The sequence below is a fragment of the Hyposmocoma kahamanoa genome, unplaced genomic scaffold, assembly GCF_003589595.1.
Source record: "Hyposmocoma kahamanoa isolate Upper Pololo Valley unplaced genomic scaffold, ASM358959v1 87, whole genome shotgun sequence".
Taxonomy (NCBI): domain Eukaryota; kingdom Metazoa; phylum Arthropoda; class Insecta; order Lepidoptera; family Cosmopterigidae; genus Hyposmocoma; species Hyposmocoma kahamanoa.
Genome location: NW_020654422.1, coordinates 9,898,617 through 9,918,399, shown reverse-complemented (window position 1 = coordinate 9,918,399; position 19,783 = coordinate 9,898,617). Strand labels below are relative to the sequence as shown.

Genomic DNA, 19,783 nt, shown 5'->3' with positions numbered 1-19,783 from the left:
GGCTTAGGTTAATCCAAGAATGACGTTATAATGTATTAGCAATTGTTCACTTCCACGGTTAAATTTCGTGATGATTCACACAAGGTCATCGCCGTAGCTACTGAAATGAATTCCTATGAGGTATGACGAAGGAGTGATCTCAAGTTGTTTGTCCTGCCGCCTGAGTAATGGAAAACAAAGATAGCTAGGCATTAAGCGAGTAAGTATTGATATTGTTTTAGTGATACTTTTTGAGTGGCAAACGAATGAACTGCGACTTTATTTTGTTCTACAGTATTTGCTTTTTACCGACTTTCACGTATTTGAAAATATCCAGTATAATCTTACAAAGTAAACAATATTGTGTAAATAATAGGTGAACGTAGGTAATTTGGTACATACTAGCTAATTGCGTACTACTTACATGCTTATTTCTATTACTAATAAATAAATAAATAAATACCACACGCAACATAGGCGCTTTGTCGTCGAGTTGCGGATACCAGCTCGTTGCACCAAGTACCAAGTACTAATAAATACATTTGTTGTTTGCCTAAATTCGTATGCTTTAAATGAATACTGATGCAGTTAGCAAATTGGAGACGTTATTTTTTTATTTTAAGTTTGAATACAAAAAGTACTATACATATATTTTACATTAAAATTTTTTAATAGTCAAAATTATATTTAAATACTCATTGATCTTTATTCCATTGTCCATAACCGCAAGGTAATAATACCTAATAAAATTGTATGTATAGTTGAAAGTTAATGCAAATAATTGGTGCAAAGTGGTCATACGTTCTGTGACCAAGGGCAACGTAATAATTGCTCCATCACGCTTCGCGTTGTCTGCTACATTGGACACCATTTGCGTTGGATATTGGAATGTACAAATATTTAACGGCAATGATTTTCCATTCGATACTATTGTTAGCAAGTTCGCTTGTAAATGTTGGTAAACAGCTGTTTTTTAAAACGTCGACTGACTAATATTTCCGCATTTAGTTAGGGTTTTTTCGTGAATAAAGTAGGTATGGGTCAATAAGAATTAAAAGTATTATACAGTTGTAAAAAAGAAAAGAACATTTTATTTTGATAAAAATGTACATATTTTTTTATGCAGTACTTATCGTATCTTTAGAGCAAATGCAATTTTACGCCATGTTCAAATAGATGGGTTTGCTCTTGAAGCTGTTCTTCCAGATCTCAAAGAGGCAGATGGTGGAGTGGAACCGGTAGAAGATGGCCAGCGGCATCGAAACGTGCGTGATTATTGTCCATGCCCACGGCCCATAGAAGTTTAGGTGAGCCGGTCTGAACTCCGCACGATTCTGAAAAAAAAAATTTATGGTAGGGCTATTCGAGAAAATTCTTATTTTTACTCATTGACTTTTTTACTCTTAAAAATAACTTGTAAGTACGGTGATATGCCAGGCTATACACATTACATATCAAATTAAATTAAAAAAGAGCACTTCCTGATTAGCTCAACAGTTAATCAGTAACATAAATATAATGTTTAGATTAATAATATATATTGTATATGTATTTGGCTGTAAGTTTTTGTAGGTGTATATCAGTTATGCTTATATTATTATTTTTTCTATTTATATTTACATTCAAAATTTTATAAGTCCAATAGTTTGTCCCGCAGACTGTCTTTCTACACCACGGCTACAGTTGTCTGGAACAGATCACTTCAAGAGATAAGATCATCTTTGTATGAATCCTTTGTAACATATGTTTTTAATGTCTTTTATTTGCGCAATAAAGAATTTATTAAATAACTACTTGACGTATCATTTCCGTGATACGAATGTTTGTTCTAATTTGGAACTGTAAAATATCTCTACTGTTCACAAAATTGCCAACCCCAAAGGCCTAGTATAATAGTAATTACCTTTTCCAAAGTATTGATAGCCCACATAGCCATGTTGGCAACGAGTAAGAACGTGACAAGTTGTCGGCCGGGTTTATTCCTCCGGTGCTCTGAGGTTTGGCAGCGGCGCCACCACGCGTCGATTATAAACAGAGATTGGAGAATCGTCTGTAAACAGGCACAAGTTAAAACGTACTGAGTTGGAGGAATTTGGAACTCTGATTTTGAATACGACACAATTTCCAACAAGTGACATTATTGATACAAAGATTGAACTAATACAAAGGAAAACTCCTTCGAGCCGGCTGAATTTGAACCAGTATCTGTTAGCCAGACCGGGGTTAACTGCTCGTCCAACTGAGCTATGGAACGAATGAGCAGACCTCATGAATTTCTCTGTGCTTGTTACAGATTTTTATTTTTGATTTAAATGATTTTTTTCGCCCTATCGCATGGTTATAAAAATTTGACATTCAGTATTTCAAGTAAGTCATTTTACAAAAAGTAAGTTTTATTAATCTCTTGAGTATAGATCAAAATCAAGTCATTACCAATGGTCGGAAAAAGGTGTTCCACATACATAGGTACATATATAAATATAGCTACAAGTAGTGAAATAGAGTTGTTATAACCACCAAATTATAATTTATTACTTTTGTATCTATAGATTTGGAACACCTTTTTCCGACGTATGGTCATTTCATTAAAGACCTTTATCACTTATAGGAAGTTATAACGTATTAATATCCACTTTAATACCTTATAACTTTTCTTACTTGACAGAAAGACAGGAATTCCGAGAAAAATCCAGTGAGGCCGGTGCCCATAGCATTTCTTATAGTGTGATGGCTCCCGATCAGACTGAACATGCAGTACACAAACATTCCTGATTGTGCAAGGATCAGTAGTGAAGTGTCCAAACCTAGGATCGCTGTGGGAAAATTGCAAATATTTGTTAATAGCCTATTCTTAAGTGTTTAAAAGGAGATTTATTCTAATTTCAAGAACTTTTCAGTTATAAAATCGAAGTGTTTGTTACCATTTAATGACTAATGCCAAAAGCTAATAGCGAAATGGGGCCATATGTATAGAATTTTAACAATTTATAATCTTAACCATTTCGTGGTGAAATGGTGAAGATATCCCTTTTCAATTACTTATTCCTGGGGTTGCACATAAGTAGCTCATGGCTTGGTGGATAACATTATTGTATTTTATGAGATTTATTTTTTGTAAGTAGGCTCGTGTAACTGGCCATCATCGTTACAAATTCAGTGACAATAGTGAAGTTTATAATCGTGGATTGTCGTTGTCTTTATCTATCGTTTTTAAATTGTAGATATTTGTGGATGGTGTTCGTGTGAATGGTCATACATCAATTAAGACTATAATAATAATAACGTACATACTTAAAGCCCCGCACTAGGGAAACCCTGTGTTGCGGGTGCCATGGATGGATACATAGATAACGAATTACATCCAAACTCACGAGAAAATTAAATTTAGGACATACAACTAGTTCTCCCGACCCGGGAATCGAACCCGGGACCTCTGCGCTGGCAGTCCAACGTGGTAAACGTTCGGCCACGGGGGCAATAATTGTAACCCACGTTGTAACCCAATGTCGTTTATTGAGGCTACGGATTCGTTGAAAATGGTAACTAATAGGGGTTAAAGTATGAAATTGCCGATTTGTACTGAAAATCTAAATTGTTTATTTTTTAAGTTTTTAACAAATTTATTTAATCAACATAGTTGCCATTATTATCTATACATTGCTGCCATCTAATGGGAAGGTTATTAATGCCTTTGCGATAGAACTCCGACGATCTAGACTGCACAAACTGTGTGAAAGCATTTTGTACTGCCTCCTGGGAAGAAAACTTCTTGTCACGTAGATAATTGTCCAAATCACGAAAAAAATGGTAGTCCGTTGGAGCAAGGTCTGGTGAATACGGAGGATGACGAATGGTTTCTAACTGCAGTTCCTGAAGGGTTAAAATGGTTTCTCGTGCTGTGTGAGGTCTCGCGTTGTCGTGGAGCAATAATGGTGAAGATCGATTCATGAGTCGGGGCTGTTTTACTGCTAGTTTTGTCAACATGGTTCGGAGTTCGGCACAATAGACATCTGCCGTTATTGCTTGACCAGATCGGAGAAAACTATAGTGAATAACACCATGCTGAGACCACCAAACAGTTACCATTACCTTTTTATTGGTAAGTTTTGCTTTAGGACACTGTTGTGGCATTTGACCTGGGGTCAGCCATTGCATTTTTCTTTTCCGGTTATCATAAAGAATCCACTTTTCATCACATGTTACAATTCGATCCAATATTCCTTCATTTCTGTACCGGTTCAACAAGGCAACACAAGTTTCAACACGCGTTTCTTTCTGCAGATCAGTCAAATCATGAGGCACCCATTTTTCGTATTTTTTTATTTTATTGATTTGACGCAAGTGAGTCAATATTGTGGGTAAGGTAACGTTAAACCATGCCGCTAATTCCTGGGTAGTTTGACTAGGATCGGCTTCCACTATCTCTCTTAATTCATCGTTATTCACCTGTGTGGGCGGTCGTCCTCGTGGCTCGTTCTTTAAGTCGAAATTTCCATCACGAAAGCGTTTAAACCAAAATCGCACGGTGCGTTCATTAGTAGACCCCTCTCCAAACGCAGCATTGATATTGCGGGCTGTTTCTGCCGCGTTAGTTCCGCGTCGGAACTCGTATTCAAAAATCACTCGAATTTTCGCAGTATCCATCTTTCTTGTCTAAATTGAATAACAAAAACAATTGAAAGTCGATATTCAAATGTTTCAAATTTAAAAAAAAAATCACAGAAACCATTTGAAAAAAGTTTCATTCGAAAACCTCAAACCATGAAGATTCTATGAAAATTCAAAGAACCTATTGCAATAAAACGGCAACTTCATACTTTAACCCCTAATATTAATTGAAATCTATTACATATTCCTTTTAGGTATTATAATCATACGTAAACTTCGATTTTGCCCAAATAAGGAGGCAGGTACTTATTAGATGTCTTTCTAATGATTTTGTACTTTTCTGGAATAATCGTTGTATCATGTTAAATTGACAACTACTTATTTTCGCAGGAACTAACAATTCACATTTGATATGTTTATCATATTCAAATCATTATCACACAAGGTTAGAAACCCTTGACAATTTTTTTCATTTTACTGATGATTCAAATGTCACAGAAAAGTGTCACCATTACGGTATGCATAATGACTCTATACTAAACGTTGAAACGTGGATACTTTCGAAAAATATTATACAAAATACTTTTCATATAAGTCTATGTGTGTGTCCATGGCACCCGCGATACAGGATTTCTTTAAAAAAATTAGTTACAATAATGCCTAATTTTAAAAATATAAAATATCCATCACAACAGAAACAAAGCTTTTCTATTTTTATTAAAAAAAATTATTTTGTGTATCCTGAGGAAAACCCACTGTAAAATTTTAATGTTTTACGAGTACATTAATACCGGAACCTGAATTTAATATTTGTCACTGAATAAGCTTCTTCTCCATCGAATCTGATGCGAGTATTTAAACATTTTTTTGATGACGGAAGTTTGAAAGCTGTCTCTCCCCGCTCAAACTAGCATCGTAGACTACATAGGCAGTGAACAAACTTGTACTGTTCATGAGTGAAATGGACTTACAACAACAACAAAACATAACCCGTTTTGCGAAGTTGAAATCAAAGTCGACATTTTCGTAAAAATAAAATATCAAAAGCTACCGGAAAACCAGCTGGCGATTTATAATTGTATCTTATACAATACACATCATGTCTCTGTGTATTTTTTGCCTTTTCCGCTACGAAATAAAACTACTGATGTTTGGAAGTATATGCATTATAGCAGTTAGAAATGCTGTAGGCAACTTACAGCAATTTATTGATTATATGATAAGGCAGTGGTTGTAAGATGAGAGGTTTAGATAGATACGTGGTGTATATGTGAGGAAAGAGACAAGATAATAAGTTGTCTTGCAGGGTAGCACAACCGCATAAATTATAAAATAAAGGGAAATTGCAATTTAATGTTGAGAAAAGGGTCACGTTCGAACCAAAAATTTATCAATTCTTGCTGCTCCTACCTGACCGAGACAGGATTTTGAAATAATTATTTACTCAGATGTTGAATTCTGAAGCTTCAGTGAGAAATTAGAGAGGAATTGTTGATAGTATTTTTTCCTAAATAAATTACATAATAATGACATATTTGTCATTATTATGTAATTTACTGATACCCACACATCACATATAACTGAGAAAATGACTAAGAAACTTGATGAAGTTTTTTTATTGTCTCAGTTATATGTGATATGAGGTGTAAATTATCCGAGATTTACACAATATATTTCACAGATTACTTACCTCTAGATTTCCTTTTATAGGGCAATGATCTCATTTGGTACAGTGCGCAGCACGAGACTATAATAGTCACAGTATATAAGATAAGCTCACATATGTTCACTTGAAAGATTGCATTCTGTGAAATAAAGTTAGGCTTATGAAAAAAATATTTAAAGTTTTTATTTAATCGTATTGATACTACTCGATCGTAATAGAATAGGTATTACTCGAAGATAGCCCAAAATTAGCAGTTGATGAATCTATATCTGCAGATACATGACTTGTAGATATCGTAATTCTATACATATAAGTCCCTCTAATACTTTTGGCATTTTGTTATCTACAGAAAGTGAATGCTGGGCCCCATATCTATAAACAATGACGACCTCTTCATTTCTTGCTCACCGGTTTCCATGGTGTCGTCATCTCTAAGATCCCGGCTTCTGTCCCCGGCCGAGTCAATGTAGAAAACACACTTTTCAATACTGGCTTGGGTCTGTATGTTTGTGGTACAGTCGTTGTTCCCGATTTCCGTAACACAAGTGCTATATTGATTACTTTGGGATCAGAGCAACGTATGTGGTGTTGTCTAATTTTTTTTTAATGCTATACTCACAGTTATAGTTTCAGGATGGTGAACGAGGACGAAGAACATAATGAGGGAGATAATAGTGAGTACGATCAGAAAAATGCCCGCGAAAAGGCCGCGGTGTGCGTGGGAGCAGTCCAAGGAGAAGTGATGTAACTTCGCGCGGCTGCCATATGGGGAACCCACGCCCAACATTCCCGCTGGAAGTAATTGCTATTTTAGAAATATTTTTTCATATTTGCTAAAATAAGGCGGACTTGCCTTTCATTGGCAAAACAGACAGAGGTTCGTGTTCTGTCAGAACAGAAGGGTATTTTGTGTTCGATCTTTGTTATTAATAATTATAACAAACTAGTGGAGTTATTTATAGTAATTTCACAAAAAATAAATAAATATCATTGTAGTAAAACAGAATATTCATTAAAAACCAATATTATACAGATATTTGGTGAAAATTGACGCTGTCAGCGCAATAAGGTGTACTTGGTACTTGGTACTTGGTGCAACGGGCTGGTTTCAATAAGGTGTAATCCACATCTTTTTTTCTACTGTATACTTTCAATGATACTAAACTACATAATTATTTTATATTTGGGTGCTATTTTCATGTATAAAAAAATGATAGATTCATGAATATTTTTTATAAATGAAAATAGCATCCAAATATAAAATAATCAAGTACTTTAGTGTGATTTAAAGTAATATTGAAGAATGCGGGTTAACCACTGTAGCGCTGATAGCCTCAATTGTTCAAGGAAATAGGTATTTCTTTCGAAATTTAAATTTATCGTGTACAATTCGATATGGTTTCTACTTTTTTTGAGAACTAAATCATCTAAAAAGCTGAAGTCAGAAAGTCAGAAATCATGGAATGTCGAATATAATGCAACACGTTATGTGTTTAATAGTAATTATTGCGAATTTAGAGTTACCGAATTGTTGAAGTATTTTTTCCGGTGTCACTGAATTATTTCGAGACTGATTAGTTGTTTTAGAATAATGGAATTTCCGCTCGAAGTCTTCAGGGGTGCATTTAATCTGTAAATTACGTGACCTTTTAGAATTGTTACAAACAGTTGTTCAAAATGTTGAAATTATACAAAAATATTATTTTTTACCTCTTTCCACATTTCATACAATATGACGGCGCATATGAGGGAATATTCAATAGTGCACGGAAACAGGAAAGGTGATGCATTTTGTAACAATCCTCCCATCATGTTTCCTCTACGGCATGGTACCTCCGCGGTTTCATTATTCTTGACAATAACATTAGCTATCATTGAGTGCTCCAAATGATGTATTTCATGCTTCGTTTCTTCCACAAGGACGTACAACCACTCGCAAAGATTTGTAGCTATCATGTGCATGAAACCAAACCTTTGTATCATTTTGTGACTGCCAGTTTCAATGTCTTTGTTCGTGAGGAATATAAATTGCATTTGAAGCAACGTGAGAGCCATTCGTACTACCGGGGTTGTAGCAGTAAGCACCGAACGACAGCGATCAGTCAACTCGAAATATTCTCCAAATTCTAATCCACTGTAAACCATAGAACCAATACCGAACGCTGCCAATAAAAAATAGGTCCTGTATTAAAATCTGTGTTTGAAAAATATTTATTCAAAAAGCAATCTAAAAGTTGCATTAATTATGACTTAAGTTTACCTATAGCACCAAGTCTTAAATAAAAACTTCCATATCGTGATATCTTGTCCTTTTCATTCTTTTTAGTTTTGTCGCCCGGGGTAGATTTCCCATTCTTTTCTTCTCTATCTGTGTCTGCTATAAGAGAATAAAACGTTTTCTTTTATTTGAATGGTGGACGACGGTCATTAAGGAACATACGTATGAGGTAATTTTCCACGACATTTATGCCGATGGCTGAAAGCGTTAGAATGCAAACTAAACGAAGGCAAATATTTCTTGGGGTCGCAATTATGCAAACAAGATGTGATTTTAATGTCGCATTTTGTTAAGCAAATGTGGCTAATTACAGTGGCTAGCAAGTTAAAGAAGATACTGTCTGCATATTGTTTTGTTTTGTGAAATGTTGAAAATAAAATTTAGCATTTTTCGTTACCATTTGATAAATCGGTGATTAGCACTTAATGGAAGTACTTATAGAAAGTTATTGTTTACTTACCAAATTCATGAATAATCATGCTAACAGCTTTTTGTCGCATTATGTTTGCGTATTGAAATATAACAAACAATACTGATACTAGATATAAATATAAATAGAAACCCTGTAAAATGAGAACCTTTGTTAATATTATTATAGCAGTGGGTACTGTAATATCGTTTATAGTGGTAATTTTTTTACCTGATAGTAGCCATCCGTTACACCATTGGCGATGACTTCTGTTACGGGAAAAGCTAGACCAAGGACTACTAGGAGTTTTGCGTATAGGGCCGACAAGGCCTTGCTTAAAGCATCTCTGTAATCAAATACATAATTCATACAAAATTCATGTTAACGTATCACATACTTGTACTTTGCTGTCGTAGGAAACTAAAATTTGGGCTTTGTAAACAATTGTTGGTTGTAATTTAAAGTACCCCAAATGATATAACAAAACGTGAAAGTAATGGACAATTTGGAGTCAAAATGAATTTGTGCAATATACTCGTAATATTAATAAACAGATAGCGCAGCGCGGCGAACAGTTCGCGAATATTAGTGAATAAAGGGCCTGCTTTTGAATGCCGTTGGCGGGAGGTATTCGCTTTGTTGAAGATATAATGCGGACGGTGACATTATCCGACTGGGAATATTGTTCACCTTCAGCTAAATAGATTCAGTTTCTTATGTACAAAACGCCATTGACTCGAACAATCCATTATTTGGTTAGTGTTCATACGAGTTCTCTACTAAGAATTAAGTGTCAACAATTCAGTGCATTCAACTAGTGAGAATCGAGGCAATTATCTCTTTACTTGTGGCTCGGGTAAATTTGTAATCCCAAGATTCACTAACTGCTACTTAGATAAGACCTTAAAGAAACGTATTATGTACCTATAAAACAGTTCACCCGCGGTTATTAAGGATGAAACCAAACATGTAAATAAAAAAAAAATTGGAAAATTATTATTTCACAAATTTTTGTTAAATATTTAGCAATTATTTTATTTCAGAACATGTAACCGTACTAAGTGTCACTTGTCAATAATTTATATACTTTAGTGGGAGTATGTTTCAGCTACGAAAATTGTACCCGTTTAAATTCTAAAATAAAAAACACAAACTACATTACTTTCCTTTATTTGAAAGTAAGGTTCACGACTTCGTAAACAACTTGAAATAGTATTTCGTTAAAGTTGATATAGTTCCAAACACGTCGTTGGCAGATGCGTCGACCGCATCGGGTGACATTACCACTACTGTACATCTATCGTCACCACTTGCGATACGAAAACATGATTTATGTTCTCCTGTTATCTTTTAAAGATTTGCCAATGCAGTTGGTTACAGGGATTTTTCCACGAGATTTTTTTGAGAAATTCTATTGCTTAATTTTTCAATGAGCGTTGTAAAGTATATTATTATAATTTATATAGACGAAATCAAACTTTATTGGTTTTAACTTAATTTAATTTTTTAAACGTTTTTGTCATCTTAATGTTAGACTTACTGTCCCAATATTTCAGCAGTGGATGGCAGATGTTCATGTATTGTGGAAGCCACGGATGTGCGAGAATTCGGCCCGAGCTCGGAAAGAAATCGTTTCTGTGTGGCGGCACACAGCGCCAGTGCTTGCGACGGCCTGCGGAACGCTGCTATTATTGCTGATGGGCGCCTGTAGTTGAGTTAGCTGTTAAAATACGCTGTGCAAATTCTTATTTTACCAAACTAGGTTGTTTTTTCATACGCTACTAAGGGTGCGTTCCCATTATGTCGTGACGATAGATAGTCGTGCAGTTTAAAGTGACATGCCTTGTATATGAAAATGAAGTTGTTAACATATAGTCAAACACGATTAACTGCCGTTCACGACTCTATTTAACGTTACGATGACAGATTGTTGTGACAATAGGAAGAGGTAGAACGACTGCCCTCAGACGATATTTAAAATGTCATGATAAAAATGTGACGACAGATAATTGTAGCTTCTAATGATTCTGTCATGCAAACTACAAGGCGGCTGCCGTGAACTGACAAATTGTCGTCACGATCTAGTGGGAACAGCTAGACACGACAGTAGTTCAACGATAAAATAAACGTTCACGACACAGTTACGACAGATAGTCGTGATATGGGAACAGGCTAGACGCGACATATAAGACAACGAAGAAATACATTTGCAATACACTGACAGTAAAAAACCAACCTAATAAAGTCATAGAAATATAATAAATTGTTATATTTACACATTACACACTTGGCGCACCAAAATATTCAAGGCATGAAAGGCAAAGAGAATTATTTATTAACTGTAATAATATTTATATTCTTTGTATTACTGAGCACCACTTTTATCTAAACATCAGTTCATGTTTAGCTTCAACAATCACCAGGTGGCTAGGAAGGCTCATATCGTTTTTCGAATCTTATGAATCTTCTATTAGTGCCTACTAGAATAACTTCTACTACAGCCACTTGTTTAGACAACATTTATACTAACGCCGTACCTAGTAATAAATCTATTACAAATAAATTAACGTCTGATAATTGCGGTAAATTGGCCACTTTAATATAACTGTTGATAAAGTGCCGAAAAAGGATATCACATGTGTTCCGATAAATAATGGTCGACTTAAATCTTACAGAAATAACGTAATTTTTAAACTAACTGACATTCCGTACGTTAACAATCCCAATAAATTGTATAATTCAATTTTCAACACAGTGAAACCTGAACGTGATAATGTTTTTAAGTCCATATTGATAAGCATTAATAATTCATTGAAATTTATTGATTGGGCGATAGTGAGAATTCATAAAAGTAGAGAAAGGCTATATGATCTTTACGATAAAAAGACCTATAACACTAATAACAGTTTTAATGATTTTGTTAGGAAGTATTCGAAAATGTTTAAGCGTGTTTATGTTGCAGCCAAAGCAATGTTTATAAATAATAAAATTAAAAGCTGCGCGAATATAGTAAAAATGACTTGGAATATTATAAACAGCGAAACTGGAAGGGTCAAATTTCATAACTTAGGTTTTAAACTAAGATTTAATGACAAAATTGTGAACATAGACGCAGAAGTTGCTAAAATATTTGAAATTTTTTTTGCTGACATTCCAATTTTGACTACTAACTCGTTAAATTCATCCCCCACTGCCGCTGAATCCTTACTAAAAGAAAGTAATGCAGTTAGTACTACTAATTTAAGGTTCCGTCATTTATTTCCAAACGATATTGTTAAAGCCTTTAAGTTTATAGACATAAAAAATACTGCTGACCTTGATGGTCTTTCAGTCCTGTAATTAGTTCTATAGTTGATTGTATTGCGCCTTACTTAGCCTGTCTTTAATAAACGTGTTGATATGGTGTCTTTCCTGACCTCATGAAGCAAAGTAAAGGTTATTCCACTTTTCAAATCTGGTAGTACGTCAGAGCCCACCAGTTTCAGACCTATTTCAATACTACCAACACTCAGTAAAATCTTTGAAAAAATGATTCTAAATCAGATGTGTGCACATTTTTATAGTAATAACTTAATGTCACCTAAACAATTTGGTTTCACTCGAGGTCGCTCTACAACCGATGTTGGTGTTGAGTTGATGAAACATATATCTGATGCATGGGAATACTCACATGATGCTATTGGTGTATTCTGTGACCTTTCCAAGACTTTTGATTATGTGCACCGTGATACTCTGGTCAGGAAACTTCGCCATTACGGTGTGGCGGGACGAGATCTCGACCTTCTTAAATCGTATTTGGGTGGTAGGGTACAGAGGGTCGATGTTAACGGTACGAGACCATCAGGGTCTACAATTAGCATGGGTGTCCCTCAAGGTCCAACTCTAGGCAAATTTTTGTTTTTAGTTTATATTAATCACTTACCTAGCCTCATGGAGGGTTTAAAACGTGAGATAGTATTGTTTGCTGATAATACTTCATTATTATTTAAAGTTAAAAGGCACCAATGTTCCTACGACGATGTGAACAATACTATATCTATAGTAGTTGATTGGTTTGCTGTTACTTAATGAGAAAAAAACAATACAAATAACCAGCTCCTTAATGAGAAAAAAAAAAAAAAATTGTGTGAAATTTACATTACTCAATGTTAGAGAGACGGCTACAAATATTGTAGTTAGAAACGAAAAATTGAATCTTGTGGAAACGGTTGTATTTCTATGTATAACGTTAGATGCTAAATTGCAATGGAGTCCACATATAAGTAAGTTATCAAAACGGCTCAGCTCTGGAGTGTACGCGATTAAAAAAATACGGAAACCTTCAGATGTCGAAATCGCTAGATTGGTTTACTTCAGCTACTTTTACAGTCTAATAACAAACGGCATTTTGCTTTGGGGTAATGCCGCCAATGTCAATAGAATTTTTGTCCTGCAGAAACGTGCGGTTAGGGCAACTTACAATCTGGGCCCCAGAGAATCTTTGAGAGATAAGTTTAAGGAAATTAATATTCTTACACTAGCGTCACAGTCCATCTATGAGAATGTAATTTATGTTAAGAGGAATAGTAATCTCTTTATTAAAAATAGTGACAGACATAACATTAATACGAGGAATAAAACTAAACTAGCTGTTCTTGATAGTCGTCTTCACAAAGTGACAAATTCATTTAAGGGGCATTATACGCTTCTATAACAAGATTCCGGTTGATATACAAAATTAGCCATTCACGAGGTCTAAACTATAGTGAAACAAAAACTTTATACTAAAGGTTATTATACAACTTCTGCGTACTTGGATGACAAAAAATCGTGGTAGTAACCCGTTTAGCTCAGGAGTAGTCTCGATCTCTGATGTTTGAACGAAAAAAAATATATATTGTAAATGTTGAATGCGTACAAATGTTATTTATAAAGAGCAACCCCTAGAGTTTCTTGCTCATTCTTCTCAGGGAAATCTGCCTTACGAATGAGCGGTAGAGTTTAACCAATGTGACGATTTCAAGTGTAATAATGCTTACCTATGAAATAAAGATTATTTTGATTTTGATTTTGCGACAGTCACGACATAATGGGAACGCGCCCTAAGGTGTTCGACTCAGTAGTATGTATGAGTATGTCATCATTATCACCGAAGAAACAAATAACAGTAGTAATTTTTCTCTTAATATAGTATTTTTATTAAAACGAAGAAAGTTCAATAGAATTTTTTAAATAATGCGTTTTCGTTTTTTTTATTGGCCTATGTCAAGACAGAGTGGACGAAAAATTCTGGATAACGACTTACATACTAACTTTGATTAGATTACCTTGTGTTAAGATTCGCTGCGAGCTTTGCCTCCAAGTCGTTGGACATCCGACGGCTGTTAGGTTGGGAATGTGAGTGAGACATCAGGGGTTCTGTGTTCGGACTCAACATAGCGTTCGTACGTTCGCGTAGACGTGTAATGTCCGAGTGCGAAGATTCATCGCTATAGGAAAATAACAATTTAAAATAATAATTCATAGCGTTCACAGTGCCTTTGGAAAATTAAAGTTTTTTATGCTGGACAGCAAAAATTGTCATCATAACCAATCCATTTATAAGTCCCACTGTCGGGCACGGGTCTCCTCTCAGGCGATGGTTTAGGCCGTAGTCCGCCACGCTGGCCCAATACGGGTTGGGAACTTTACACGTTTTGTAAGGGTTGTGAACCGAAAAGCTCATGGTAAATTTAAAATTAAATTTCGCATATAAATTCCAAAAAACCCACAGGTGTGAGTCAGGATTTGAGCCCACGGCCTCTGCTTGAGATGCGTTATGATGAAATTGTGTGTTTGGCTTATAATTAATTTAATATGGTCAGGTGAGGCTAAAATGGCATGCTACCCGTAACAAATACACACCGAATTAATGAAAACCGAAGTGCCTACCATACTTCATTACGATTTATATTTCTCTTTTAAATACTCGTATAATGTCAAATCACAAAAAGATGTTGGTATTGCCGGTAATAATGTTGTAATAACGTAGGCATACTTTGAAGTCTAGATAAAACGATAAACGAAATAAATTTAACTTTTATAAACTGAACTTTAATAGTTTCTTCTAACTATTAAGTATTGTTCAGTCAATCTGCAATATAATTTATAGAGATATCGTGGATTCACACGTTTAAACAATAATATAATACAAGAAAAATGCATGACAATTCGATTATACGTACTAACGTCTTCAGGTACTTGCTATATTGTAAAAGCTCGCATTCTCAGAAGGTGCATCGCACTGCACAATACAGTCTGTCAAACATTATAAATATTGTCAAAGCTTTCCAAGTATGCATCTAAATCCAGGAGGATTTAGATGCATACTTGGAAAAAAATAAAAGCATACACAAAGGATTGTGTATGCTTTTATATAGCACGGTATTTCGTAGCGCACGCTTCATATTGATCACAAAGTTAAGGATTATTTTTAAATACTAGCAGATTGATGTGGAATGATATATTGAGATACAAAATAAGGGGTTCATCAATATTTTAGGTCAAAATGAGAATGAAATATCTAAACATTTATACACAAACAGTCATAGTTTATTTGTATGCAATCAGAATCAAGTAATTTGTCGACTTGCTGTGTTTGTTAGCGAGTGAAATAATTGTATTAATGACTCGATATCTGCGGAATTTAATAAAGCAATATAATGAGAAAGATTTTCCATTTATTTATTTAGTTCAAAATACAAATTCCTTAACTTTCAATTAACAACAGTTTTTTTGAAGATTTAAGTATATCGAGGTTTTTGCGATTGTTACACATTGGAAATAATTTTTTTTTAATAATGTGCAAAACAACTACATCACTTGGTCTCAAAGTAGGGAATGAGTATCAGAGCAACGGAATTCACTTTGCCGGAAGTGAAGAACAGGGGCAATTCGCAGAACACTAGACCAGAAAGAATTTAGAAAAGTTCATTTCATTTCCAAATTGTTCCTACCGGGAATTGATCAATGGATCTCCTCATCCCGTGCCCATAATGCAAATAGTTGGGCCTCAGAGGTCGTCAAGTTGCATTTACAAGATTTAAGAAATTCTTTTTCAATTTAATTATGTTATCTATTTTATAATTACGCACATAATTATGATGATTACAAAATAAACAAAACGGAACAGGTTAGGAAACAATGCAATATGTGAATATGTGAACCAATATTTGAAGAATGGTGCCGGTATCGAACCAGGAGAGCAGATTGAGCGCGAAATCTCCTAAATGTGCATCCGTCCGCCGGAAATGTCATCCTAAGCTGCCTTCCACCACCTCACACCTTTTGAATAACAAAATATTACTTTATGCCTCTTCTCTATTGTGAATTCCCAAGCTATTCAAATACAGATTCATAGAAATATGTATTTCTCTTATAAACCAGGCGAAATATTCAAATCCTATTCCCAGTTCTGTAAGTTCACTATGATTAGCGTAGTATTTAATTTTGTTATAAAATGTTGTATTTTTTAATCAATATATTTTTTTATAATAAAAGATAAGACTGAGTTAGCGCGCAAAAGAAAGTACGTTTAAATGAAACTTTAATTAAAACAAGCGCTTTTGTTTAGATTAACTGTCTGCTCAAACGCACAGACGTAATTTCCTGCATCACTTAGAAAATGAAATTTAAAATATTATTTACTCTTTTGAAATACGTATACTTATTACAAACTTACAGTAAACGATGTTCATTGCAATGAAATAGAGGAATAAGTGTGATAATTACTTATAACAAATAGACTATAATAATAAAGTGTACGCAAAATGACCTAAATTATAATTTAAGAGTAACGTAATTTTTTTTACATAGTATTTATTATTAAATGCATTTGGAGATGGGCACATGATATAAGCAATCTAGTTTAATTTTTTCTTTAAACCTCCTAATACCCAGCAAAATACAATGTGAAAAATGCTAAACGCGCAATGTACTCTATCATTATAAAGCTTGCTTGGGCCTTAAGCATGTAATTGTATTTAGTACATTTTACAAAATACAATTACATGCTTCAGGCCCAAGCAAGCTTTATATAAAAAAAACATATTTTTCTAGATACTCTATGAACATATGGAATAATATACAGCGATAAATTTGAATGTAGTGTTTAAATTTATGATGTAAGCCGGGCGTTTACGTGATCATAGGAATAATATTGTGTGGGTCTGAATCACTTCATATATTATGTATATTTTGATGTCCACGGGGCTTTAGGAAGTTAAAGATGATTTGCTCTTTACTTGCTAAATATTTACTCATAATGATATAATAATTACTACTACTAAATAATGATTACTATATAATGATATGATTAAAGAGCTTTATAGGCCTGTGAGTACAATGTTATTAAATATATGCATCTAAATCTTTATATGTTTAAAATACACTAAATAAATTCTACATAATTTAAAGTGAAGTACATGTTTTTTCATAAGCAACACTCGAGTCCTTGGTTAATCCATACCTGTCGCTGTCATTTTCCTCGTGCACAGTGTCCATATCTGTGATGGTGACAGACGGGCGCAAGTCACTGGCTTCACTCAATGTCACCACCGTGGCTCGCTTGCTCGAACTCATCTAAACACATGTACACACATTATCGCTTGTTAGCGACAAATAACCTCAAAATTCAACAAAACACGACCTTGAATTACACCATTCTCGAAAACCACTGCAAATCCATTTACCATTTTTATTGTTTATTTGTTAACTATACTTAACGCTAATACGACAAAATTATTGTATCACCTACAAAGTTTACGTAAGTAGCTTAATTTTTTTTAATAATATCAAGTGACGGGACGAATAAGTGTAAGCTACACGCCTGTCCATAAACAGTTGCAGTGCCACTCAGAGTTTTAAATCGCAGAGATCTGAGGGATATCGCTACTGCGCCCGTCACCCTTGGACATTAGTTGACAAATCCCATGTAATATCACATTATCGCTTGGCGGTAAAAATACGCAAGGTGGTAGTACTACCTTAGATCAATACAATAAGGAACTCTATTGATACAAATTTGACAACAAATATGTTAAGAGTTTTCTAAACACAATATTTTCAAACTATTTTTTGTTATTAAAACTATCATATAGTTGTCTAAGAACCGAAGGTTTAGAAAATTGAAGAGTTTAAACCTACCTGTTTATCAAATGTTTGTTAGATTTTTTCCTGGAATATTTTTTCATTGCCGTAATCTTCGACACGGCAGTGGGGCGTTCAGCGTAGGTAATTGAATTGACACGGTACATCCAAATTTCTCGAAGCGAATGTTTTTATTTTATTCAGTCATTTTTTATTCGGGACTAGTGGGCGATACGTTGCTATGACACGCGCCCTCCTTAGCGGCTGACTCACACTAACCGCGTTTGCTTTTGTTTGGTAACGACATACGTGACATACTGTCTGCATGTTATATTACGTACTCTATCAGATAATCCTTTAATGTCTGTTTGCTCAGTTCGAGGGTTTGTCCCACTTGAGTGGGATACTTCAAGTTGTCAATGAGCTGATTAAATTGAAATGTGTATATTACAGTGCTCAACGCCGCCGGCAGGCACATAAATTAAGTATTTCAAGGCGTCATATCTTATGTTACCGTTTCAAATATGTAATGTTCTAATCTAATCTATAACCCTATATATGTATGCTATTTAATGTTTAACATAAAAATAAAATGACTCACTTGCTTTGACTTACGTTGACACTGCAGTGTTTGGAAGAGGTATGAAGCATGCAGACACATCGTTGATAATCGGTAGACTTTACGAGTTGGAGCAACAAGTTTCGATGCTTCCCTATTTTGATGCATAAGTACTCAATGTGTCTTTTTGTTTCTTTTGTAAAATATCCACTCCAGGTAAATTAAACTGTTTCTTTCTCAGAGGTGAACAAACTTATTAAAAACATTAAGTCTCATCTACGCGATTGTCGTAGGTATTGAGACTACTCTACATGAAAGAGTTCGTCCAGGGAAGTACTGCCGTAACCTTACCTATTTCTGCTGCCAAGCAGTAATGTGAGCGTTACTGCGTTCCGGATTTGATGGGTAGAGATGTTGGTGAAATTACAGGCACATGCGACTTGCCAACTTAGGTCCCAGAGTGACGCGCGCAGTCGCAGTGCCCTTTCGATCTTTGCGGTTTAAAGCTCTGAGTGGCACTGCAACTGTTATGATCAGGTGTGTCGCTTACCACCAGGCTCATGACTTATTCGTCCTGTCACTTAGTATTATAAAAAAAATAGTGTCGTACATCATTAACTTTGCCATTATTTATATATTTATTTTTTACATACAATCTCTTGTCTCTGTACAGATTTAATTAGATGATTTTTTTTGCAGTAAACACCGTTGTGCCATGAGTGTTTACTGCTTTTCGTGTGATCAAAGACTGGAAACAGAACATATAAGTAGATAATGATCTATTCATATTTAAGAAGTAAGACGAAACAGTAGGTAGGTAAGTTTGTTTGTGTTGTGTCCGCCGGGCGGTCCGCTCTAAGGTGGTTAGGTTGTTGAATAAGTTTCTGAATTAAGAGAACTGAAAGTTTTCTCATCTCGAGATTACAGCAAAGTGTTTACCGTTTGGCTGTGGATGCGGCCACGACGCGACGCCCAACCCTAGTCATGTCGACGTTGTGCTCGATAAAGGATAATTTATTTTTTAATTGCTTTTTCACGCTCCGAGACCAATTAGAATAATTCAATTTTAAACTTTGTTTTCTTGTGTGCTTAATCAGTTTCTTAATGACTAGTTTGTTGAGCCGAGAAGAAATATTGCGTATGTAAAGTATATATGTTAAGTTATTTGAGATAAAGTAA

The 19,783-nt window shown here is 34.8% G+C and overlaps 1 protein-coding gene across 2 annotated transcripts; it reads right to left on the bottom strand.

Annotated features, from left to right (window-relative positions):
• Positions 1-1,104: 1,104 nt before the first annotated feature.
• LOC113235220 (proton channel OtopLc-like) lies at positions 1,105-18,180 on the bottom strand. Of its 2 annotated transcripts, XM_026470847.1 has the most exons (14): positions 18,103-18,180; positions 17,426-17,538; positions 14,247-14,408; positions 10,481-10,645; positions 9,172-9,286; positions 8,992-9,094; positions 8,514-8,630; positions 7,964-8,415; positions 7,778-7,883; positions 6,873-7,045; positions 6,278-6,392; positions 2,638-2,792; positions 1,883-2,029; positions 1,105-1,313 (listed from the first exon to the last, which is right to left on the bottom strand). In XM_026470847.1, exons 2-14 carry the CDS (start codon positions 17,536-17,538, stop codon positions 1,137-1,139), a joined length of 2,100 nt encoding a protein of 699 aa, XP_026326632.1. In that variant the 5' UTR covers positions 18,103-18,180; the 3' UTR covers positions 1,105-1,136. The 2 variants fall into 2 exon arrangements, with proteins under 2 accessions (XP_026326632.1, XP_026326633.1); XM_026470848.1 differs by lacking the exon at positions 18,103-18,180 and having other exon boundaries at positions 14,247-14,320; positions 17,469-17,479.
• Positions 18,181-19,783: the final 1,603 nt, after the last annotated feature.